Below are 26,162 nucleotides of genomic sequence, written 5' to 3' on the forward strand. Positions count from 1 at the left end.
AAACAATCCAGAGGCCATTTATTAAGCCCTTATTATGTGCCAAATAGGGCCAGCCTTGGTGCCAAGTTCTGTGCTAGTTGCCAGGGTTATGAGAAGATTAGGTGATGAACCCTCTCCTCCAGGAGTTTCAGAACCTACTGGAAAGAAATACCCTTACCCAAGCTACCAAAATAGTGTGATACATGTTATAACCGGGGGAAGAAAAACAGAATTCTGTCAGAGAGAAGGTGGCGTTGAAAGTGTAGGATTTTGCCACACAAATGAGGAAAGAAAAGACATTCTGACATCTGTAAAGTTCTGGGCCTGTCATACCCAGCTAGGGTCCAATGCTGGTGCAGTAGTGACCCAAAAACACAGTTGCCTGAACAAGGTAGACGTTTATCAGCCTTCTTATAAAAGAAATCTGGAGGACAGCACCAGGATTGATGAGGGAGCTCCATCTTGGCTCCTTTTTCTCCCTACTCTACCATGCTAGTCCATGGATCCCATTTCAAGGTCATCTCAGATCCAAGATGGCGACTGAGGTTCCAGCCGTCATGTCTGAGTTCCAGACTCAGAGAAGGAGGAAAGATACAAGGAAGGAACGGCCAATAAGCATTTCCCTCCACTGAGTCAACTTCCCTTAAGCAGCCTTTTTAGAAGTTCCACAACAATCCACTGAAGATATTTATTCAGTGCCACCATGTGACAGACACTGGAATACAGCCGTGAACAAAACTGAACAGCTGCCCATCTGAAATCTATATTCTAGTGGAGGAAGACAGAAAAAAAATAAGGTCAATATAGAGTCGATGAGAAAGTATTAACTGCAGTGGAGAGAAATATAGCAGAGGAGGGTATTGGGGGCATTGGGGAGAGGAGTATTGCAATTTTAAGTAGCTGCTCGAAGAGTGTCACGAAAGGAGAAATTGAGCTAAGTCCTGAAAGAGGTAAGAGAGGGATGCGCAAATACCAGAGGCCGGTGTGGTTGGAGCAAAACTAGCATAGAGACGACAGGAGCTGAGGTCACAGAGGGGACTATTGGAGCCACATGTGCAGGGCCTTGAAGGCCTGTGAGGATTTCGGTTTTACCCCGAGTGAGACAGGAGGCTGTTGGATTGTTTTCAGCAGACATGATCTAACCTGTGTTTACACAAGGAGGCTGGGAAATGTAGAATTTAGCTGATGCCTTGAAGCTCTGGATAAAATTGGAGTTCTGTTACTGAAGGATGAAGGTGGGGAAAGTGGTTATTGGGGACTACAGCTAGTTTTGCCTCTTATGAGCTGTGTGAACTTTGATTCCAAGTTACTTAATTTTTCTGAACTTTAAGTAAGATTTAACTCACTATGAATTTATAAAAAGGATAGATGAAGCAAAAGACATGATGACAGGTCCCTGGATCTCCATGACTCACATATGGGTCACCCAGTGGCCAGTTCTATTCTGGCCAGAGATACTAGGCATATGGAGAAGACAGATTTGATAAAGGAGGTCAAGGCAATGCATCACGGGGCACGTGAGGAAACCACTGAGGAGTCCCCTGTGATGAGTGACCATGTTCTCGGTCCCACTTGGGTTTAAATGCAGTAGTGCATCCAGAGCTGCTGCACTCTTAGCTGCAGGCAACGACTTAAGGTGCAGGGTGTTCTCACATGCTCCTATGCAAGAGTGAGACTCTCAGAGTCCCATCCCGTCAGTCAACCAGATGATTGGCAGCTGAGTGACAGCCTCAAGCAGCAGCCGCCTCCTGTGTAGGTAATCTAAAAGGTACCCAGGTGACAAGGACCACCCTTAGCAAAATTCCTCCTGAGCTATTCATCTCTGATGAATGAACTCTGATCCCTTCTATTCTGGTTCTTCCCTCTTTAGCTCCACTCTTTGAATTGCTGAGTCCTTCTGCAAGGACTGTCGGCACCCTTTTGTGAGTCCCCATCTCTAGACCTCTCTGTTGCCCCCCCAATAATGTATCCTCCAAATGCTCATCAGTCAACCTGATACTCAGTTGCATTTCCCTGGTACTGACTGGCCTCAGCTGTATCCTATTACTGCCCAGCCCTGGTGACAACCCTCTTGACCATCAGTTATCTTAGAACAAGGAGGACTGAGGAAAGGTAATCATGCATGAAGCGTGAGCGTGGGCTCCCAGGAGCTGCTCAGGATTTCCAGCTGATGGTGAGGGATGCTGGAAAGTGTCCTACTCCAGAGATTTGGGACCTGGACTAGTACTCTCAAGCCACAGGCAATGTCAAGAGTGGTCTTGTTTGGTGCAGAGGGACAGAGTAGACGACTGTTTATTCATATCACTGTATGACCGATAGGGAAGACATACAAGGGTCAATAGCCACATGAAAAAAAAATACTGTGGTTTTCATAGACTGGCAAGCACCCAATACCCAATGCAAAGCCCTGGAAAACTGCACTGGAGACATCAACTTATCCCGCCGGTCGGGTAACCCAACCCAGAGGTGGAAGTGAGTTTTGTACTTCCTCCCTGAACCTAAGTATTGGTACCCATGCACTCAGAAGTACCTGCAGCAGATGGGTATGACTGGACCTGCAGAACAGATGCCAGCTCCACTCCCCAGCCAGTGGTACAGATGGGGCAGAAGAGAGAGGAAGAGAAAGAGCATCTCCAAAAGCAGACTGTCTGCCCTGCTTCTCAGGGGAACACAAAAGACCAGGAGGCTGATGATTGTGGGGGGATCAAAGATGAGCAAAGTGGTGGGCTGTGCCTAAGCACTGACCTTTACCACAATGACCCTGCCGGCAGCTGAGATGTGGGCCAGGGACCGTCAGCCCCCACCAGCCAGAGAAACACATGCTTCCCTTGGGGAGGAGCGAGCAGGGGATGAGAGAGGGCCTCGGGCATTTTGCTGGGGCTCCTTCCTCTGTGGGTCAAGGCAAGAACATGGGAGGAGGAGGGGGAATTGCCCTCTTCAATGCGATTTCCATCCTTCAATTTCTACCCAAATTTAGAGACGTTTCTAGACCTGAGGGGAGTAGGAGCCACAGTCACGCATCCCTGTGTGCTCTGTGACTAATTAAACTCGGGTTCTCCTCATGGGCACTGGAGCCCAAGAATAGCCTCCTCATAGGCCCTCTGTGTGTGTGCACGTGTTTGTGTTTCTTTTTCCCAGAAAACCCTCGGGAGTCATGTTTTGATCCTGGTTCCATCAAGAACGGCACGCGGGTGGGGTCCGACCTGAAGCTGGGCTCCTCCGTCACCTACTACTGCCACGGGGGCTACGAAGTTGAGGGCGCCTCGACCCTGAGCTGCATCCTGGGGCCTGATGGGAAGCCTGTGTGGAACAATCCCCGGCCAGTCTGCACAGGTGGTGGAAGCCCAGGGATGGCAGGGGTCTGAGGAACTGAGGGCATGCCAGGGGCAGAAGGTGCCATGGGCTAGGAAAGGGAGGGGGGCAAGGTCCTCAAGCCCGGCTCCTCCAAGCCTGGCAAACCTGGGTTTGCTGTGGATGTGTATAGAAGTGGCTTATAATTCACTAAGTGTGCAGTTCTGTCAAGGTATCATCTCAGAACACGTGGTGTCCCCACCCCCATTCACATAGATGCTCGTGCCCTCAACGGAGGCCCCCAGACATGCCACATCAGGGGGCTCACACCAGGGAGAAGTCATTTAAAGGTGGCTCCTGGACTAGTTCCTAGGCCTAGGGAAAATCACTGAGAGATCAGATATGTTAAAGTAAGGCCCGCAGAATGCGCTGATTCCAGGTGGGTCTGGGTGAGCCATGGGGGTCCTGACAAGAGGGATAGGAATGAGTATCAGGGCTTTAAGAGCTTAACCACCCATTGAAAAGCCAAGGTACGGTACCCCTTTGTCATGGTAAGAGAGGCAGGCTCAGACCCGCCCCTTGTGGAAATTGGGCATGGTGGAGAGCAACAGAAGGTAGCTGGGTCACATGGGCTGGCCACTCCCCATGGGGTTAGTCCCGGGAAGCTTCAGCTCCCTACTCACGCTGACACTCACTGTCCAGGTTAGATGTCAGCCAGGGCAGCAGATCATTTCTAGGCCCCACGTGTAAGCAGAAGAAGTTCCTAATGTGCTCCCTAAGGCTGTGACTTCAGGGACCAATGGCAGGGTTTATAGGTAGAGGGCAAGAACTGACACCTGCCCAAGAGGGCCCTCGGTAGCTTCAGGGCAAGTTTCAGGCCACTTGCCAGGCCAGGGCTGCATGTCCTTGGGCAGGGCAGGGTCCGCAGGACTTCCCTTCTCCAAGCCAGGGGCCACCCACCTCAGGGCAGCCCTACTGGGGCCAGAAACTCAGGCTGGGGCAGAACAGAGGATGGTCACTGGTTAAGAGGCCCACAAGGTCGCCTGACTCTCTACCTGGTTTCTCTTTCAGCCCCCTGTGGGGGACAGTATGTGGGTTCGGACGGAGTGGTCTTGTCTCCCAACTACCCCCAGAACTACACCAGTGGACAGATCTGCTTGTATTTTGTTACTGTGCCCAAGGACTATGGTAATGGGTTTTGGTTGTTGTTGTTCATATGTTTTCTGACTCCTCACCCTCATTCCAAACTGGGCAATTCCTCAGACTCCTCCCAATTTTACAGCCCCATTGTGGGAATTGCAGAACAGTCTCCCAAAAAGGACAGCCGAGTGCTGACGTTTCTCAAACGGGCTGCAGAATACATTCCGGACACAAGAGGGCAGAAGGGCACAAGTGAGCCCTGCCAGAACCAAGGGGACAGAGTTGGTGAGAAACTGGCCAAGACAGACGGAAGGCAAGGTGCCCCAGGGGACTACCCAGTATGGCCCAAGTCCTAAGGGAGGTGCCGCAGATCTAGACCTGTTAGGAACCCAGGGTGAGTGGCCAAGGAGCAGGAGGGAGGAAAGGAGTGAGATGGAGCTGGGCTTGAAAGTACAGGTGAGGGAGACCAGGAGCCACATCATTCTGGTGTCCCATCTGAGAACCAAAGCCTGGTCCAGAAGCTATAGGTAGGACAAGCAAGAAAAAAGTGAAAAGCAGGCCAGTGCCCTGGGAAGACAGAGAAACTTCCAGATTCCAAGAGACGTGGGCAGAAAAACCAACCCAGGCTCATTACCTGGTTGGCAGTGGGGACATTCAAGAGTCCTGCCAGCCCTGGAGGCATTCAGGAAGATGAAGGGCAACCAGGTGACCAGGCTGGCTTCTTTTTTCCTGGATCTCCTCTTTGTAGGAGGACTAACAACCATATCTCAACACAATTGATGTTGGGTGTGGCAAAGGACATCAACGTATCCCGACCATCCAGGGGAGGAGGAGGAGGGAGGGAGCAGCCTGCAGAGAGCTAGCTCCTTATTCCCCAAGACAGGATGGGCAAGCACAGAACAAGGCCTGATGCTTGAGGCGTTCACCAAACATTTAGTAAGCACCCACTGGGGGCCATGCACTCTCCTGGGTCCTGGAGTTGCAGAGATGAGAGAGACATGTTTTCTGTCCTCTATAAATTCCCAGTCTCATCTCTACCCATAGCTCCAGCCATCAGTACACCCACTCCTGCCCCAGAACCAGGACACCTATGTACATGTACACACACTCCCCAATATACTGACGTGGGAGGGGCCTCAGACCTCCAGGATCGCAGTTAGAAAAGTCCTGAAAGGCTGTCCAATCTGATCTGTCACCCAGAGCAGAATCCTTGATAGGTGGGCATGTAGTTTGTGCTTGGATCCCTTCCGTGATAAGGAGCTCACAGCACCCACTACAGATCTCGGTATACAGTTTTCAACTCAATGACACTGACTAACTGACCTTGGGACGCCTGAATGTGGGGTCCTGACATCGCATGGAGAATGAGGGATGGTACCCAAAGCCCTCTGATGGCCTCCAGTAGCTGCTGCAGCTGCTATCCGGGAAAGGAACAAAGTTGGCTCCGTTTCGCCTCCACCCGCCTGACCTTTGGGTGCAGCCCTCCATATTATCTTGACCCTTGTGAAGGCCAGCCCCGCCTTGCCAGGTCCCTGCCTCCCTGTGCCACTGTGTCACTGCCAGACTGTGCCACTGCACTAACCAGTGCAGCAAGCCACAGCCCAGGAACCAACAACGTCCCCAGGGCTGCCCTCCTCCTGGCTTGGGCCCCTGGACCCCTAGATCCCCTCTCCTGCCCCCAGCGTGCCTGCCCAGTCCCCACACCGTGTCTCCTCCGCAGTGGTGTTTGGCCAGTTCGCCTTCTTTCACACGGCCCTCAACGACGTGGTGGAGGTTCACGACGGCCACAGCCATCACTCGCGGCTCCTCAGCTCCCTCTCGGGCTCCCATACAGGTACCCGGGGCTCGGCCAGGGTGGGGATGGTTGTGGGCCGGGGGCATCACGGCCGGCTAAAGGAAGGAGGCTGTAGAAGCACCCCATGGCCGCAGGTGGAACCCTACGGCCCTGCGTGCCTGTCGTGCTCTGGTGCTTATTCTGCAACGCTGCAGCCAGCTCCTGAGAGCTCCAGCTCGCGGGGCCTTCAGCAGCGGCACTCACCCAGGCTGTGTCTACACCGCCCCCTTGTGGTGCAGCCTTCTCCTGTTGGTTCGTATTCAGATGCAACTTTTATTCTTATTCTAAATGTATTGCATTTTCATTAGAGAAAACTTAGTGATAAAACAAAATAATTGCATACAGAATCAAAATAAAGACTACCCCGAAAGAGCCACTGACAAGATGTAGTGGATTTCCTTCCAGTCTTTGTATCTACTTCGACGTTTACATATTTTATTCAACAAACCAATATACATATTTTATTGAAATATTCGCTGCGAGCTTTTCTCTGTCATTTTTTTCTTCTAGGCTAGGATTTTTAAGTGCCACATAGTAGTCTCTCATATAGTTAGTTAAAATTTATGTAACGAATTCCCTGTTATTGAACATTTAGATTGTAATGTTTTGTGCTTATGAATAGTAATGCAATGTATTGTACATACATCTTTATATACATTTCTGTTACTTTAGAATATCTAGAAGTGGAATTGCCAAGTTAAAGGATATGTGAGATCTTTAAGGCTTTTTATGCAGATTATCAAATATCCCTCTAGAAAGATCTTGTCAGTTTGATCACCAACAATAAGAAAGAGAGCATGTTTTATTCTCACAAAACCAGGTAATCAAAAAAACAAAAGCGTCATCAGTTTGAAAAGTGAAAATGGTATCTCATTTTCTAATTTGCCTTGTTTTATTACTACTTAGGTTAAATTTTTCTAATGTGTTTATTGGCCTGTGCATTTTTTATTTGTGAATTTATTGTGAATTTGTGTCAATTCTTCTATAAGCACTTATTTTCTTATTTATCGAGTAGAGCTCCATATTTTATAAGCTATATAAATATATATAATATGCTATAAAAAGCCCTCCTCTCCAGCTTGTCTTCTGCTATATAATTTTCTTCAGGGTGCTTTAATGTCAGAATATGTAAATTTCCCATGCTATCAAATCTATCGATGTTTTCTTATATAGTTTTCTCCTTTGCTTTTATGCTGGTCAAATAAATATTCCTCTGTGTTTTCTTTCACTTCTTAGTTTCATCACACTGCTTTAATACCTTTGGAATTTATTTTGATTTATTATTTGATATAGGGAATCTAACTGTGTTCTTTCAAATATAGTTAATCAGTTGTCCTAGCAGAATTTTCAAAATGCCAAATTTACATATACTAAATTTTTATGAAGTGTCTGTTCTTAGACTTTTTATCCATTTGTTCTAAGTGTCTATTCCTTTTTCAGTTTTAATTATTATAACACTATAATAGTGTTTACTATATAATAATTTTAAATACGTGGTACTATAAGTCCCCAAAGCCATTCTTTGTTTTGAATTTTTATTGGCTGTTGTTGCTTACTTTTGCCTCCAAATTATATTTAGAAATATTTTGTTAAGTTTAAAACATTGCATCAAAATCTTGACCGGGATTTAATAAAACTTACACGTTAAATTAGGGTGAACTCACGTGTTTATAATATTAACTCTTCTTCCCATCCAGGAATACAATATGTTTCTCCATTTGTTTATCTTCTGTAGCCCTTGGGAGGGTGCTATAATTTTTATTTACGCAGTATTCATTTTTTGTTAACTTTATTCCTAGATATTTCATGGAGATTTTTGTTGCTGCTGTAAATGGGTCTTTTCTCCCCCATTATGTTTTCTAGCTGGTCATTACTAGTATATTCAAAGACTGTTGTTTTTGGCATATTTGCTTTGTAAAGTCATTGGACTCTTCATAATACTGCTTACACTGCCAACTAATTCTCCTGGCTCCTCTAGGCAAGAAGTAATATCATCTGCAAATAAATTCGTCTCATTATTTTATCTCCTCCTTTTCAGTGGCTTTTCTTTTATTTTCTTCCATGGTTATTGGTCTATTCAGGTATACTACCGTAATATCAATGTTGATATTTTAGCTTTTAGTAAAAAATCCATTTCATAATTTTGTTTACATTTAGTACAATGTATATAGTGTACTATGATGATGTTTACCCTGCTTTGTGTTAGTGGTGATATTCCTGCCTTTGTTATGCGACATCGTGCATTCATCATCCCCTTTTTACTCGGCTGTAGCAGGTGTTTTGTGTTTTTGCATTTGTTTTTTTTTTTAATTTTTATTGCTGCAATTTATCAATTATTCTGCAGTTTGTTGTTGCTATTTTTTTTATGAATCTCTGATTTTATTTCATCATTTCCTTCCTCATATCTTCTTCTGATTATTTTGTTCTCGTTCTAACTTCTTGAATTGAGAGCTCTGTTCATTATTTTCTCTGTGTAATAAAGAACATGTTTACAGCGGTGTATTCACCTCGAAGCATAGTTCTGGCTTCATGCCGTAAATTTTGATCTGTGCTGTGTTCATCATCGTTACTTTTTAATAGCTCATCATGGTGTTGTTTACTCGTTTTGCTCAAGTGTTAGCTAAGAATGTCTTTTCTTTTCCCCTAGGAATATGGGTTTTGTTCTTGTTGCATTAAACTTTTGTGTTAATTTATATTTTTATTTTTATTTCCATGTAGTGAAAGAATGTGGCCTGTACCATTTCTTCTTTGCGGATTAATTGAGGTCCTTTCAAGTAGCCAAGGACCTTTTTTTAGTTTCCTAAATATTTAAGAAAGACGTGTATTCTCTGTAAGGTAGAGAAGCAGGACGAATGAGCTCAGGCTCTACAATCACACTCTTTTCTTAGCTCTCCTGTTTGTTTTCCAGGTGTCTTAGGGCACAATACTTGAACTCGCTGAGCTTCGGTTTTCTCCTCTGTAAAATGCAAAGAGAAAGAGTCCTACCTCCTAAAGTTAGTGTTAGGAGTAAATGAGTTTTGTAATTGCCATTAAATCAATCTTACTCAATTTTGTTATTCAAATCTATTGTATCCGTGATTCTCAACCAAATGAATTTTTTGCAACCACCACCTCACACATACACACCCAACCAAGAGTGTAAATCAGGAACTCATGGAGTAGGATGCCTTTTCGAAACAGATAGATAGATAGATAGATAGATAGATAGATAGATAGATAGATGTATAGCTATAGATTCAGAGTTATAGTAAGGATTTTCAAGTAAAGAGATATAGAGAGGTCTAAATTTAAGACCTATAGATATAAATATGGATGTAGATATAGGTGTATAGGACCAATAGAAACAGGAAAGGAAAGGAAGAAGATGGGAGAGGAAGATGAGAGAGGGAGAGAGAAAGAGAGAAAGATGTATAAGACCTGTAGATATCAAACTCCTGACCTCAAGTGATCCACCTGCCTCAGCCTCCCAAAGTGCTGGGATTACAGTGAAACCCCATGTCTACTAAAAACACAAAAATTCACTGGGCATGGTGGTGGGTGCCTGTAATCCCAGCCACTCGGGAGGCTGAGGCAGGAGAATCACTTGAACCCGGGAGGCGGAGGTAGCAGTGAGCCAAGATCGCGCCATTGCACTCCAGCCTGGGCGACAGAGCGAGACTCCTTCTCAAAAGAAAAAAAAAAAAACCTGTAGATATCAATATCAGTATATTCAGAGAGTCCATTATTCCTCATTTGGAGAAACACTGATAACGAGCCATTGGTACTGATGGGAGTGCACTATGTCCCTGTCCCTGAGTGGTGTTGGGGGAGAAAAAGCTTAAGGACCGCTACTCAACAGTCTTCATTTTGTTTTTCTCTTTGATGTATCAATGATTGTGAATGTTGCATGAAAGTATTTCCCATTACAATTACGATATTTTGTTGTCTTCTTGTATTTCTAGCAATTTTTGCATCTGTTTTCCTGACATATCTTCTCTCATTTTCTCCAAGTCTTTTTCTTTTAAGAGAAAGTTGACTCATTTATTTTACAAGTGAATTATTTGGTCTGATATCTGTCATCTTGTATTGTTCTTTCTGCGCTTTTGTTTGTGTTGTTTTGATTTTGCTTCCTCGCTTTTCCATACATACCTGACCCATCTCTTATTTTCAAGTTTTTCTTGATATATTTGGACTTTTATATTAATGTTATAGTAGTTATTTTTTAAATTGTGGACTTCTTCCCCAAGAGCAAATTTTTGCATTTGCATTTTGTTTTGTTAGCTCATTGACAATAGTTATTACACTTTTCTGGTTGTATTTATCTCTGCTGGTTCCTGAATTCCCTACTTTAGTTTTGGGTTTTTTTTTTTTTTTTCAGTGGGGCTTATAACTGCAGTACTTTCTGTACCATGCATATATGAGAATGCTTTCCTTTTGACATGGGATATAAATGACAACTTGATTGTAAATCAAATTATGGGTCAAACTTTATCTTTCAAAACTGCAGTAATTATTCCTCTCTATTCCAACATTTACTGTTACAGACAAATTGGGGTCCAACGTGATTCTTTGTCCTTGTAAGTAACCTGTGCTTTTCTGTCTACATGATTTTCTTTTTTTTGTTGTTAATTAAAAAGCCCACTAGGATGTGTTGTGGTAGAGGTCTCTTCTCACTGATTGTATCTTGCACTTGGCAAATACTTCAATCTGAACCTCACATCTTAGGAAAAGTGTCTTCTTTCTTAAAGGATTTTTTTTTTCTTTTTGAGACAGTCTCTCACTCTGTCACCCAGGCTGGAGTGTAGTGGTGCGATCTCAGCTCACTGCAACCTCTGCCTCCCAGGTTCAAGAGATTCTCCTGCCTCAGCCTTCCGAGTAGCTGAGACTCCAGGTGTGCTCCACCACACCCAGCTAATTTTTGTATGTTTAGTAGAGATGGATTTTCACCATGTTGGTCAGGCTGGTCACAAACTCCTGACCTCAGGTGATCCGCCCCCCTCAGCCTCCCAAAGTGTTGGGATTACAGATGTGAGCTACCTCACCCTGCCTTAAATGATATTTTTTCTCCTTCAATTTCTCTGTCTTCTCTTTCTGGAATTCCTGATATATGCATATGGATTTTTTTTTCATCTTTCATGTCACTTGTCATTTCTCTCATTATTTGAATCTCTTTATCCTTTTTCTGTGGATTCTGAGAGAATTTCCCAAATTTCATCTCCACTTCACTGTTCAGTTTCTGTGGAATCCAGCTGCTTGCACTAGCATTTCTCATCTCTTTGCAGCCTTTATTGATCTCAGATCCTTCTTCCTCTGACTTCACAGATGCAATGCTAGATTTAATCGCATGACAACCATGACTGAACATCTGCTGAGAGTTTTGCCTGTTCTTTGTTGTGGTTCACATAAAGTGTTTGCTTTGACATCAAAGTGATCTCCTTCTTCAAAACTTTAACATTTTTTCTTATGTCCAGTGATTTTACTATTTGCTCTCCCTTGTAGATGGGGCCCATGTGCCTTCAGGGCTGAAGTTGACATGGGTTCTGTGAGAGCTCAGTAGGGTCCTTATCCACATCTGTCAGGCCAAATAGAAAAGTTGAGTTTCACTCTACTCACGTCCATCTGGAGGAGGAGTTGGAGATGGCAGTGATAACAAAGGGAGGCTTTGTCTTCATGAGTTTCTTTCTGCTTTGGCAGCTACACGTTAGCTGGGGGCAATAACTGTTAGCCGGGGCAATGACTCCTAGCCAGGTTCAGCCCTCTGGGTCACATGTACATCTAAGCCTGCTTTGTAGAAGGCTCTCTGCTCCCAAGTTGGTGGCATCACATGAGCTTCCTGGAAGTACAGGTGGACCTCCCAGTAGCTCCTTGGTGGGTCCCAACTCTAGCCCTCACTGTAGTGGAGATATAGCCTGGTTCTCTGTAATCCCTGCTTTCCTCCTGAGAATGGGGTCTGGGGTCAGCAGCCCTTCTCAGGGTCCCTGAGGCTGCAGGGGGGCAGCAGGCAGAGTGGCCATGCCGCTGCCTCCACTCAGGTTCTCCCTGGGTTTCCCCAGGATGGTGACTACACTAATTGGCTGCAGGTCTACTTGGTGCTGTCTCTCCCCTGGCCCAACTGTACTACACCAAGCAGATGTACCTTTGTCTTCTGCTACACAGGCTGTCAGCCTCCCCTGGTTTCCTGTGCTCATGCAGGTTCCCCCCGGTTCATGTGTTATTGGCCAGCAATAGTACAACCTGGTTAGCCTGGGACAGTCCCACCATAACTATTGATAGCACTTTCTTTGACTCTCACAAGTGTTCTAGTATGAGCAATAAATTATACCGTCGCTCTGGTTATCGATCATTTCATAGGATGGTGAGAGAGTGTCTGGAAAAGACCAGTTGCTCCTAGATGATCACATCATCCTCCTTCCTAGAAGCCAATGCTATTTTTAAAAACTCAGCTTGATGTCAGTTTTCCAAGTAAACCACCAGTCAGTCGGCTTGGTAACAGCTGCTCTTTCCATCCCTGTCGCTCCACACATCCCTAGCAGCCTTCTCCTTTCTGGCACAGGCCATTTAATCTTTCTGGGCCTCTCTTTCCTTCTTTATTAAATGAGGGTACTGAACTCTGTCATGCCAACCTCACGGTGACCACAGGTCAAGTTAAGACCGTGGATGAAAAAGCTTTCTATAAACTTTAAATTGTAAAATGCAGTAAAAAATGTGAGATTTTATTTCAGGAAGGCCTGGAATGTGGAAGGAATTGCTGCATGGGGTACTGGCAGCCCCTCCTTCCTGGACAGGATTTTATCTTCTGGGCCCACCTGCTGGACTCACTGTTCTCTCCTCCTTGCCCCTTATCTCGGCAGGAGAATCATTGCCCTTGGCCACCTCCAATCAAGTTCTCATTAAGTTCAGCGCCAAAGGCCTCGCACCAGCCAGAGGTTTCCACTTTGTCTACCAAGGTATGGAGGACACGGACACCGGAGGTAGGAAGGTGATCTCGGTTCGTAAGGGACGCGTGATCGAAGGAACAGGGATCTTTGACCTCTAGTCTGAGTCCCTTTCTCAGGGTGTTTGGGGGCAGTTACTAGTTAGTAGGGCAATTCCCTGAAATTCAGTTAATTTTATGCATTCACTTACTCAGCAGACATTTCTTAGACAAGTTCTGTGTTTAATGAGGAAGGAAGTCAGAAAAGGGCAGCTAATTTTTTCCCCTTCCCCACTCCACCCATTGTCTGGCATGGTCCAGATGGCACTAAAGAGACCAGCCCAGGCATCTTACCTAGATTCCCCTGGGGCTTGGTTTTGTCTGCCAGGCACAGTAAAGGTGCGGGGAAAACATAGGCTCTGAAGTGCCATGGACATCGATTTGAATCCCACCTCTCCACCTTCGAGCTAGGCTCCAGCTACGCCAGGCCTCAGAGCCTGTTTGCTCACCTGTAAGGAGAGGGCAATCGCAATGCCTCACTGATAGGATGCAAAGAGGCTTCGGGAAGTAGCTGGTACCAACCAGCCAGTCGGTGTTAGTTCTCTTCCTTACTGGCCCAGAAAGGCAGTTTGGAGCATTCTGGCTTTCACCCCCAGGCCCCAACCTCCACTTGCCCAGGAGAACATCCACTTTTGTAGGGCCCAGGTTCTAAGCATGGTCCTGTTCATTCGACTCTGCCCAAGATGAGCTGTGTTTCTCTATGCAGGAGTGATCCTGCCACAGGGGAGGCCATCCCGGGCCCATCAGCCATTCTGGGCGGCAGGAGGGAGAGAAGACTGGGGTCATGGAGGGCAGGGTCCCAGGCAGGATCTTAAGGCACATGGGGAACACAGGACAGAGGCAGGGCGAAGGCCCCGAAGGTGGAGGAGGAAGGCCCATTCTCCTTGCTGGGGAACGTGGGACCCTCTTGAGTGAAGGGCGTCACTGGGAAGGCAAAGAACAAAACTGGGCCTGAGGTCTGTGGGAGGTCCACGGCTCTACCTCCCTCTTTCCAGGCACTGTGCTGTAGCACTGTGTGTCCAACTATGCTTCAGTATAACAGGCGTCCTCCTAGTTAGCCCTCAGGCCCTTCCCTCCAGGAGAGCATCCAGAACCTCTCAGGGTTTCATCCGGACGATCTTTGTTCCAGACCTGTTGTATGTCCGTCCCTGGGCCAGTTTCTGGGGGGTGAGGCCTCCCCTCAGTGCCCTTGTCCCCCACAGCGGTTCCCCGAACCAGCGCCACGCAGTGCAGCTCTGTGCCAGAACCCCGCTACGGCAAGAGGCTGGGCAGTGACTTCTCGGTGGGGGCCATCGTCCGCTTCGAATGCAACTCCGGCTATGCCCTGCAGGGGTCGCCAGAGATCGAGTGCCTCCCTGTGCCTGGGGCCTTGGCCCAGTGGAATGTCTCAGCGCCCACGTGTGTGGGTGAGTAACCAGCACCCGGGCGTTGGGGGTGCGGGGGGCGGCACGTAGTCCTTTCTCTCTAGGGGAGGCAGTCAGCCCCAGCGATGCCCCACGACACACAGCGACCGCTTCCCACCGCATGGCTGAGGTGGAGTGTCCCAGTCACCCCAGTCCCTGGTGCTCTGGGCTGTGTGAAGACAGCCGGGGTACTGGGGATGGGGCACACGTGGAGAGGGGAGCTGGGCCCAGGGCCCCGAAGAGAGTTGCATGGGGAGAGGCCGTGGAGAAGGCAGGACTGGGGACATTAGGGAGACACCCCCCCATGGGGAGGAGGACAAACAGAGGCTGGGGGCCCTGAGGGAGGAGTCAGCTTGGGGAGGCTCCCACGGGAGCCCACAAAGCCTCTCACCCGACGGCCTCTCCTCCCAGTGCCGTGTGGAGGCAACCTCACGGAGCGCAGGGGCACCATCCTGTCCCCGGGCTTCCCAGAGCCGTACCTCAACAGCCTCAACTGTGTGTGGAAGATCGTGGTCCCCGAAGGCGCTGGCATCCAGGTAGGGGCAAGGAGGCTCTTCGGTCAGGCAGGTGGCCGTCTGCTCACAGGTGACAACCACAGGTGCTGGCTGGTGCCAAGGCCTGAGTCAGGGTGAGCCAGGAAGAGACATACCAGCCCTGTACCTGCCCCTGCGACTAAGGAGGTTCAGTCCCAGTGTGGAGATGTGCCTCCCATGCAGAAAACACAGCAGGTTCCAGGCCCTAAGAGCTTCAGGGCCATGCGGTGGGGGTCAGGTAATCCAGGAAGGAGGAGAGGTGGGCATTGATTGGCCTTGGCCAGGAGGGGAGGCTAAAAGAAGGAATGGGCCTGGAGCTGGAATCTGAAGTGCGGAAAGGATTCACAGAAGTTGTTTCTCAAATGGCTAAAGATTTTCTTAAGATTCTGAGGGTTAGAAGGGGAGGCAGTGCTGATGAGAAGAAAGAGCAAAGCACCCAGCACAGCTGAAGCACAGAGAACGCCCAGGCACACACCTAGGGAACCACGCACAGCCTGAGCTGTAGAAGCTGAACTGGGGGCATAACTGGTACCCACGGGTAAGAGCCAGGCAGAGGGAGGCCCCAGCATTGGTGCCAAGGCAGGGAAGAGGGTCAGGAGCCTGCAAGGCCAACAGAGAGGCAGCAAACTGGGACTCCAGCAGACAGATCCGGGCAGGAGTGGGTTACGGGCTCATTGCTGCAGGACATCTAATGCAATCAAGGCAGGAAAGTGGGGAAACCCAAGGAACATTCCAGAGATGAGGAGGCAGTCAGTGAGACTGTCTTCCCACTTCCTGGAAATTCTTTTCCCCATGCTCTGCCTTGCAGAATATCCCACTGTCTTCTAATCATTTTGTTTCCACATCTGTCTTCCCCACTGGACAATGAGCTCCTTGGAGTCAGGGTTGCATCTTACTTTTACTGGAAGGGACTAGCACAGTGTTAGGCCCAGAGTAGATTCTCAACAAATCGAATTAACTATGGGAAGGGCAGAAAGGGGAAGCAGAGAAGGAGGGAGGGATGCAGGCTGCCTAACCAACAATTCAATCTTCTGCCTTCCCAGATCCAAGTCATCAGTTTTGTCACAGAGCAGAACTGGGACTCCCTGGAAGTATTTGACGGTGCAGATAACACGGTAACCATGCTGGGGAGTTTCTCAGGTAAGCAGGGTTTCCAGGGGCTTCAATCTGGAGGGTAGTGCTGGAACTCATTATCATGAACATTGTTACTATCATTATTATTATTGAGATGTAATTTATATTCCATGAAATTCACCATTTTCAAGCGGACACATCAGTGGTTTTCAGTAGATTCGAAAGGTCCTACAACCATCACTACTATCTAATCCCAGAACATTTTGGCCACCCCAAAATAAACCAGGTACCCATTTGCACCCCCCTCCCCAGCCCACACCGAGCCTCTAGTAACCAGTAATCTACTTTCTATCTCTATGGATTTGCCTATTCCGGGCATTTCATATAAATGGAAGCCTTCTGTGTTTGGCTTCTTTCACTTAACATGACGTTTTCAGAGTTCACCAAGTCACAGTATGGTTCAGCACTTCATTGTAAGGACAGAGCATATTTTATGTGTCCGTTCATCAGTCAATGGCTTGCTTCCACTTTTGTGCTGTTATGAATAATGCTCACACACAAGTCTTGGTGTGAACACACATTGTCACTTCTCTTGAGTATATACCTAGGAATGGAATTGCTGGGTCATGTGGGAACTCTTTGTTTAACTTTTGGAGGAACTTCCTGTTTTCCAAAGTGGCAACACCATTTTGCCATTCTAGTGATGGACTTCTGACTGAGTGTGGTGTATAGCTGTGCCCAGTGGCCAGGGCAATTATCTGAATCTTTTAGGCCCAGAACTCTAGGTGGCCAAGACATAAAGAGGAGTCACATGCTTCAGATAAACTGTCCACACTGCAGGACTTCCCAGAGAATAACACAGGTCAGAGTTATCCTGTAGATGGCTAGGAGGAGACCCAACTCATACCTCACCCTCCTGCGGGCACATGGCTCTGCCACTGCTCATCTTACAGGAAGCAGATTGGAGTCCCCCTCCCTCAGCCAGTGGAGACCTAGCCCTCTGAGGAGTTCTAATTTGTCATTTAGTGAGTTTCATAACTGGGGACATCTGGGGGCCTTGGGAGCAGAATGTCAGCAGGTAGCAAAATCCAGAGGAATGGGGAGGAATGCAAGGACCTGGAGGAGCCGAACTTAAATGACCCCTGGTGTCCTTGCCCTAGGAACAACCATGCCTGCTCTTCTGAACAGCACCTCCAACCAGCTCTACCTTCATTTCTACTCAGATATCAGCGTATCTGCAGCTGGCTTCCACTTGGAGTACAAAAGTGAGAATCCGGGGTCTTGGCTGGTACAGGGTTCAGGGTGGGACCTAACAGTTACTGAGCCCCTTCTGAGCAAGGATTGTACTGGAGCTGCATATTGTCCATCCCACTTAAGCCTTCCCACAAACCTAGGTGAGGATGCTAAAGCCCAGAGAAGGTCGAAACCTCCTCAAGGCTGAGTTCTCCTCCAAGTGTCCGTTACTCGAAAACCTGTGTGCCTGCTCAGTATCCACACCAGGAATGGGAAGGGGACTTGCATTGGCCAAGGTCCCAGTATATAATTGGGATGTAAGAAAATTGTGCTTTCCTCCCCCAGGTCTAAAACCTGGCCTCTCTAACCCCTAGTTCTGTGATGCGATTATTTTTGAAGTTCCTCCTCTCATTGGATACCTCACTCATCTTCTACCAGATTTCTCACTGCAGGCTCAAACCCTTATATCCTGGCTTCTGGCATCCCTAAGTGGTCACTACTAAATACTCTTCACAGAAAAAGATTTGTGGATGTGCCTTCTGGGGAACAAAGAAAGAGGTTTCTAGGGAAACTGCTTGCATACTGGGACTGCCTGCCCCACCCCCTTTCTCCACTGGGTACAGGAAAGAATAGGTAGGCAGCAGCATTTTTTACACTTTTATTCAGCAAATACTTATTGAGCATTTACAACATGCCAGGCGCTGTTCTGGGTTTTGCCAGGATTGGGAAAGATTAAAATGGGTCAGTCAAAGTCCACTAGAGAGAGGTAGATACGTAGACAGAGAGGTGCATGACAGCATTACAGGTGCTCTCATGGATGGCTCCAGATGGTAGAGAAATGGTTCAAGGGTGAGAATGGTTGTGGGCGGGTGGAGATGCAAATGTCCTGAAGACACATTGAACACCTGCAATGTGCCACGCACTGTGTTAGGCCCCCATAGTACAAAGGTCAATAAGACAAGGCCCCTGCCTTCAAAAGCACAAAATCTAGAGGAAGAGATGGACATGGACACAGTCATTTTAGTGAAACCTAAGAAAGTGCAGAGGAAAGGAGAGATGCTAAGAAAGCACAAAGGAAAGGAGCTAAAGCTAGCCATGGAAGGACTTGCAGAAGGGGATGCCTGAGTTAGGTTTGCAATGAGAAGTGAAAATGCAGGAAGGCATGGTTGGCTTGACCATCTGTGACAGCATGGGCCTGTGCAGAAAGAAGGCCCACTTGGTGCTAGATGCCTAATTGGGTCAGAACTATATGTTACACACATGCCCATCTGGGTCTGTGAAGCAAATGAACTTCATCCAGCTGCTTCAGAAAGAATTAAACAGATCCCAGGATGCTCATCACCTGAAAGAACTGAAGCATGCACCTGGAAGAAAAAAAAAAAAAAAGACCCAAGACAGCTAGGAGCAGACCCTGCAGGGTAAAGGGTAGGACAGGGACCTCTAAGACTCCTTCCAGCAGATGTGTAAGGCTTCACTCCCCTGGTGGAGTGAAATATCCTGGGTTTCTTGACTAAATCACATTTTTTCCTTTTATCCCTTCTTCTCTGTTCTCTCCAGTTTTGTTTCTCTATCCAATATTTTGAGCTCTTAAATGTTCCTTAGAATCTTCTCTGTTCGTTCTTCTCCCAAAGATACATTTTCTTTCTAAATCACTTTGCCATTCTACTGCCTCATTCCCAGGAAAAAGTCCACCTCTTCTCAATTTTCTTTGTCCAAGGGGACTGGCAGTTTTCTCAGTAGCTGACATTTCATGTGTTGTCCCCTCATGATGGGAAGAGCTAGGGAGAAACAGAGCTTCCCACTGGTATTTGGAGACTGGAATTCCTAGGAGCCAGGGCCCTGTAGTTATATTTTATTTTGTAGGATAATCTACAAAGAGCTCACAGACAATAGAGAATTAACTGCTATTGTAGAGGCAAATGGTTTTGAAGGGTACTGAAAAGTCACATCCACTGCTATGATTCATAATTAATGTTTATTTAATTTAAGTGGAAATGGAGCAATATGCTTTCAAAAGTAATAAATTACATATGATAAAAAATAATTTTTCCTTTGTTGTAAGCATGGCTTAAATAAAATCAATCTGTGTAGCATAAGTTAAGTTAGAATGGACTTTTCTATATCTCCCTCCATTTTTCTCTTCAGCCTCATCTTTCTCCCATTCCATTTTTCTTCCTACCGTGCTTTTTTGTTCTCATTCTTCTCTTCTATCCATCACTGGACAGTAAGTAGGTCTTTCCAATAAGTAGGTCTACTTAGTTGCGACCACTGCACTAAATAGTGAGTTTTGTTCTACTTGGAGTGTGCAGAGGAAGGGGGAGAAATAGACAAGATGACAAATGTAGCACTTGAAACTCAGGTTGATGGTTTTTTTAATGCTTGTCCTTGGGGTCTTTTGTCTCTGCTGCTGAGAGTTTTGGACAAGGCTCAAAGAGTTTTCATTTCCAAATATCACACTCACATCTTAAGAGCACATGTGGGACAAGAATTGCCTGGGAAAAGTGTGAAGGAATTTGCAGAGTGATAGCAACATTCTATGGTTTTGACAGGTGTTTGGGTTACAAAGGTACAGGCATTTGTCAAAACTCAGCACATGTACACTCATATCAAGTAAACATTATGATGTTTACTTGATTATTACCATGTTCATGCACAATTTGTGCATTTTGTTATATGTGAGTTTCCCTCAGAAGGAAAAAAAGCACATGTAGTTATCAGAGTCTCATCTCTGAATGTGGCATGAGGACTCATTAGCTGCTGCCTGGGAAGATGGGTTGGTGGCTGATGGTCTAGGCTGATTGGTCCTTCCCTGTTTCTTTTCCATGAGCCCCTAGCTGCCTGTGGGCACTGGATACACGTGGGCTCCTCAGGGAGCCTGTATCCCCCAAAGGAGCCTGTATCCCCCAAGGGAGCCCCCAGAAGGGCCAAGGCTGCCATCTCCCACACTCTCTGGGCCATGCCACCCAGATACACAGTCTGCCATCCTCCCCTTTCTGCCGCCTTGGTGAGGAAGACCACTTTAGAGTTCACAGCTACCTCTCCGCCTCCTTGTGAGTCTTCTGGCCCTTGCCCCAGGAGAAGTGCCCTCCAAGTCCAGTCCAGCAAGACACAGAAACTTTTTAGTGCATCTGAAGTGCCTGCACCTGTACGTGGACTCCTGCAGAGCACAGGAGAGGCAGGAAGCCCCCTGTCTGGAAATGCTACTCTCCCATTTGCTGTGTGGGAGGCAGCCAGGGAGGGATTCAAAGCAGGATGAGGACCGTTTCAGGAGGGGAGGCAGGGAGAGCAGGGGACAAGGTCAGACATGGGCTCATGTGGCCTCAGGGCTTGGCTTCTGCTTGGCTGACCTGGGGTCAGACTGGGCTTGGTCTGAATCCTGGGTCTGTGGCTTACTAAGGGAATGTTTCAGCGCCTCCTATGGCCTGTGTCCTCATCTGTGAAATGGGATGTGAAGACCTGATTGAAGGGTATGAGGGGATGCCTACACCAATGGGCCCCAGCCTTGCTCATGGGAAGTGCTCAGTGAGCACTTCTCTTGGGATGATGGTATGGACAGGCAGAAAGGAGGAGGAGGAAGATGAAGCTAGGTGCTCTAGCAAAACCTTGTGTGCAATGCCAGGCACGTAATGAGGAATAAATGAGTGCAGGTTGAATTTGAAAAGTCAAGAAAGGAGAGTGAAGGAGGAGCATTTGAGATCCCGTGGAGGCGATCTTGAAAGGGGACTAGGCCAAGATCACGAAAGGCCTGAGAAGATCAGGATGAGAAAGTTGGATTCCATATGATAGGCCATGAGGACCTGCTTCAAATCACTGAGCGAGGAGGTCCCATGATTCAAGGAGAGATTTTAAGCAACACAAGTTGCCTGTGAGTGCAGGGTGGACTGGACTAGCAGTGGCTTGGGGTAGGGGATGAAGGAGGGCTTTAGCGGGGCCAGTGCTCAGTGAGGCCAGAGCTGAACATGGGAGGCGAAGTGTGAGAGGCCACCAGTGCTGCTCCCAGAAAGGGGCTGGCCTGACCTTGAAAACACAACAGGAGAAATAAGGCAGTGGAGAGTCTTATCTGCTAGCACACTTTTCTCAGAGTCTTGGAAAGTCAGACTCAAACTGAGCCCCTAAGCATTGCTGATATGTCCCTCCCTGCTCTCTTTCCTTCTCTTCTTGACTTTCTTCTCTCTCTCTCTCTCTCTCTCTCCCCCCCCCCGTCTTAGCCCACAGGATCTGTCTTCTTAGGATCTCTCCCCCCCCCTCCCCGTCTTAGCCTACAGGATCTGTCTTCTTAGGATCTCTCCCCCCCCTCCCCGTCTTAGCCCACAGGATCTGTCTTCTTAGGATCTCTCCCCCCCCTCCCCGTCTTAGCCCACAGGATCTGTCTTCTTAGGATAAGGAAGACAGAGGGAAGTTAAGAGTAAGAAGCAGGAGGGATGTGGGAGCAGAGCATGCAGAGAAGTCTCCCTAGCTAAGCCCCCTAGCTAAGAGCTCAGTGGGTGGACAGAACAGCCAGCATCCCCTGGGATCACACCCACCTTCCCCAAGGAACTTTGGTCTGTTGAGCCTCCATGCCATGTAAATATTCTGTTTTTCTCTGTGTGCTGCAAGGTGAAGACAGTTGGGAAGAACTAGCCTACAGGACGAGAGAAAGCACAAATTAGAGGCACCCCTTCTCCCTGCCGCCAGCATCACCCCCGCCTACCGCCACGTTGACCTGCTGGGCTAGTCCATTCTCCTTTCCTTCTGTCTCTGTCTTATCTAGCGGTGGGCCTGAGCAGTTGTCCGGAACCTGCTGTGCCCAGTAATGGGGTGAAGACTGGCGAGCGCTACTTGGTGAATGATGTGGTGTCTTTCCAGTGTGAGCCGGGATATGCCCTCCAGGTACCTCCCCTGACACCCTAGAACAGGAAACAGGTGTCCCCTGAGATGTGGTTGGCCAGCCTTACACCAGCAGAGCTACAGTCACCAAAGAACAGGGAGCAGCCCCCAGGTCCCCTGGGTACCATTATCCTCTCCTGGAGCTGTTCATGCGAAAGATAAACTCTGCTGACTTTAACAATTTGGCACAAGCCAACCTCCAATGTGTTCCTGCAAAGCTGGGTTTGATTCGGCTTTAGGAAAATTTAATTTCCCTTTGAAGGCCATCAGGGAATTTAGTAATTAAAGGAATCTCACAAGGAAACCTCTAATAATGAGAATTCTTTAGTAATGGTTGTTAATAATTGTCCTTCCCCAAATTCTCTCTCCCTCTACCTCACTCCCATCCCACAGTGGATCTGTGTGTCTTTGTGTATCTTGTTCCTTAACATGAGGCCCCCGAACCAGACCCCTGTACAGCCCCTGGTTGTACCTACAATTGTGCCCACGGGGACAGCTAGCCCATCCCTGTTCCTGATTCCTCCAGGGCCACGCCCACATCTCCTGCATGCCCGGAACCGTGCGGCGATGGAACTACCCTCCTCCACTCTGTATTGGTAAGAGAGCCAGACTTTACAATTCATTCCAACCCATTTTCTCTCAGGGATCTTAGCTCAGTAGTGTATCACTGAGTTCAAGTTCAAATCAGAAGAAAGTTTGATATTCTGGATTTGTTCCAAGTCAGTCGTTTTAAACTGATGTTTTTATAATCTCTAACTCCCATTTAACGCAGTCATCACTTTTGGAAACCTCTGCCCCACCAAATGAAAAGTTACAGGAGGTGTGTCCATTTGAAAACATGATGATGACCGTTCTGGCTCTAGTTAATCAACCAGATCCCAGACGGAATTTCTAGGCACTTTGGGCTTCCCCCTGTGCCTTCTTGTGGGACAGACAGATAAATCTAATAAAGAAATGATGAGGGTGGCCGGGCGCAGTGGCTCGTGCCTGTAATCCCAGCACTTTGGGAGGCTGAGTCGGGCGGAACACTTGAGGTCAGGGGTTCGAGACCAGCCTGGCCAACATGGTGAAACCCTCATCTCTACTAAAAATACAAAAATTAGGCAGATGTGGTGGCACACACTTGTAATCTCAGCTACTCAGGAGGCTGAGGCAGGAGAATCACTTGAACCCAGGAGGCGGAGGTTGCAGTGAGCCGAGATTGCACCACTGTACTCCAGCCTGGGTGACAGAGCAAAACTCCGTCTCAAAAAAAAACAAAAGAAAAGAAAAAAGAAGAAATGCTGAGGGTTATATGCAAAACAAAGACTTGGCTTCGTCCCTTACCCTGTGCTATGGCAGTGATGAGCAGATCAGCAGACACAAGAAAAGACAGTGTCTCCCCTTCAGAAGCTTCTGGTCCAGTTAGGCAAGGAAGAAAGGCACGTTTATTTAAATATCTACTATATGCTAGACATGGAGCTTCATATTTCCTCAGATCAGCCCTTCAGGGGAGGTACCATTAACCTCAATTTGCAAACAGGAAATCTCAGTCTTTTAGGATTAAAAAGGAAGTGGCAGAGTCAGGAACGGAAACCTAAGGTTCTCTGGTGCCCAGTCGATTGTGAGGTGCCCCTCAAGGCTGACCTTGGGATAGGAAGTGCAGGGAGGTAAGGAAGTGACACTCAAGCACAATGGCATTTCTCTTCTCTGGTTTCACCATGGCATAGGGCATAGGCATCTGTGGAACAGGTCAGAAATGTGAATGGTCAGCCCAAGGCACTTCCCCCCATTAGCGACTACAAAGACCTTGCCATGGAAACCATTCATTTAACGGCAGCTGCTGGTCATTGGGGGTTTACAACATGTGCCAGCCTTGTCCCAAGCAAAACGCAGTCCTTTCTGATGTGACCTCACAACAACCCGGTTAGATGGGGGCTGTCACTAGTTCCGTTTTACAGTTGTGGGAAACCGAGTTCTGGAGGATTTTGAACTTGCCCATGGTCCCATCGGAAGTGAAGGTGGGATTGTGACACAGGCAATCGAGGCTGGTACTCTGCACTGTTTTCGGGTCTGTTTGCCAAGCTGCCCTCTCCCCAGAAAGCACTTGCCTGGACCTGCCAATACCTGTTCTACTATCCTTTCCCTGGGTCTCTGAGACTGGCTAACCCCTTTCTGTTCACACAACCGTTTTCTTATAAGATGCAAAAGAAAAGAACTGATGTCAACTGACCAGACTGCAGGGGCGCCCCAGCCCTGCATCCTCAGATGACTCTGAACTCACCTTGATTGGCATATCAGATGTCCCTAAGCCCCTGGGTCACTCACACAGCCTGGTGGTTGGCTCCTGTGGAATGCTGATCACAGTCACTTTTCTGAGGATGGGCTCATGGTGAGCCTCCCCTGCCGGCCACCCTGCCCCCTGAAATATATATTTGAGAAGAGACTGGCATGGTGCCGGGCACAGAGTGGGGACTTGATGCATGCCAGTCCCCTTCTTTCATCCTTTTTCTGCAGTCTTGGAAGAGTGGATTGGGCAGTGAGGAGAGGGAGATTTGGGGGATGCAGTGAGAAATGGTCGGACTTCTTTTGGCACAGAACTTCCTCACTTTTCCTGCACATCCTCACCAGGGAACTGACCTGTGAAGGGCATGTTCAAGGTTAAGAGTCCATAACTTGGGCTTGTGAACTTTTAGGCTGCCCTAGAATGCACCTCCCTTCCTGAATGTACATACTGAATGTCGCCCATGGGCATAGTCTTTTAAGAAGATTCCTTTGGATTCTCAAGGGGCTATATGACTCATGAAAGCTTAAAAACTGCTGCTTGAAGGGAGCTTCCAAACGTTGGCAGGGCCCTGTACACCCCTTGATGTTGTCCTGACCCTCTGTCTCATCTCATTGTCACAGCACAGTGTGGGGGAGCAGTAGAGGAGATGGAGGGGGTGATCCTGAGCCCCGGCTTCCCAGGCAACTACCCCAGTAATGTGGACTGCTCCTGGAAAATAGCACTGCCCGTGGGCTTTGGTAAGTCTCTGCAGCCCCCAGAGGAGACAGGCTTCATGCCCAGACCCCTGAGCTTAAAACCACTGTCAGCCAAAATCTCTTAGCGCAGCCTTGGGCCAAGTCGTTCAGTACTCTGCCTCTCTGTTTTCTCATCTGTTGACCTCTTGTACAATTGTGAAGACTAATTAAGAACGGCAGAGATTAACATATAGGGGGAGAAAAGTCTTATTGGTTGCCATTATTATTATTTGAGCCATAAACTAAAATCCAGGAATGTGGAATGGGAAATTACTCGGATTATACCTAACACTGTATCACTTGATATTAAAAATAAAAAATAAAAATAAATTACTCAGGGACTTAAAAAAAAAGGCGGGGGGGGGCAGAAATCTGTCATACAGAGACTGGACCTCAAGTTGTATTTTTAACTCCAATGTCTCTTTATCATCCTAATTAAATTGAGCCAAATCAATGTGAAATCAAGTTTGCATTCTTCTTTGTATGTACATTCTAGCTGGCCTAGAGACTGGGAAGGTTGTTTTTTTGGTTTTAGGGGGTTATTTTTGTTTTGTTTTGTTTTTGGAGCTGGAGTATGCCAGGCATGGGAGGTTGTCAGGGTATGGAGGACATCAGTGTGGGTACAAAATTTAATTGCTGGTGATCCACGTATTACGCACTGGGAATATCATTTAACCCAAATGTCTCTGTTGAAGGGATGAGGGCTTTATGCTGACATGGAACTGATGGGCCGTACACATGGGTCATCTTGCCCAAGCCATTGCACTGCTTCTAGGAATGAAATGTCCCAAGGGGATTATGCCTGCACAGCCCTGAATGCCAGTCCGTGAGCCTCAGAAATGAAGATCTCCCATTTT

At 47.5% G+C, this 26,162-nt stretch overlaps 1 protein-coding gene across 6 annotated transcripts in view; it reads left to right on the top strand.

Moving 5' to 3' along the window:
* The window catches only part of CSMD2 (CUB and Sushi multiple domains 2), a 645,703-nt gene that overhangs the window by 530,930 nt on the left and 88,611 nt on the right, over positions 1 to 26,162 (top strand). For 5 of the 6 annotated variants that reach the window (XM_055254886.2, XM_055254887.2, XM_055254891.2 and 2 more), the window contains 11 exons: positions 3,118 to 3,312; positions 4,342 to 4,458; positions 6,131 to 6,244; positions 13,075 to 13,170; positions 14,399 to 14,602; positions 15,011 to 15,135; positions 16,176 to 16,272; positions 17,367 to 17,471; positions 22,190 to 22,308; positions 22,832 to 22,901; positions 25,192 to 25,308. In XM_055254886.2, the coding sequence (XP_055110861.1) occupies positions 3,118 to 3,312; positions 4,342 to 4,458; positions 6,131 to 6,244; positions 13,075 to 13,170; positions 14,399 to 14,602; positions 15,011 to 15,135; positions 16,176 to 16,272; positions 17,367 to 17,471; positions 22,190 to 22,308; positions 22,832 to 22,901; positions 25,192 to 25,308 (1,359 nt within the window). The remainder of the gene's footprint in view (positions 1 to 3,117; positions 3,313 to 4,341; positions 4,459 to 6,130; positions 6,245 to 13,074; positions 13,171 to 14,398; positions 14,603 to 15,010; positions 15,136 to 16,175; positions 16,273 to 17,366; positions 17,472 to 22,189; positions 22,309 to 22,831; positions 22,902 to 25,191; positions 25,309 to 26,162) is intronic. The other variant, XM_055254889.2, reaches the window with a different exon arrangement.

Source organism: Symphalangus syndactylus, chromosome 12 (assembly GCF_028878055.3).
Source record: "Symphalangus syndactylus isolate Jambi chromosome 12, NHGRI_mSymSyn1-v2.1_pri, whole genome shotgun sequence".
NCBI lineage: Eukaryota > Metazoa > Chordata > Mammalia > Primates > Hylobatidae > Symphalangus > Symphalangus syndactylus.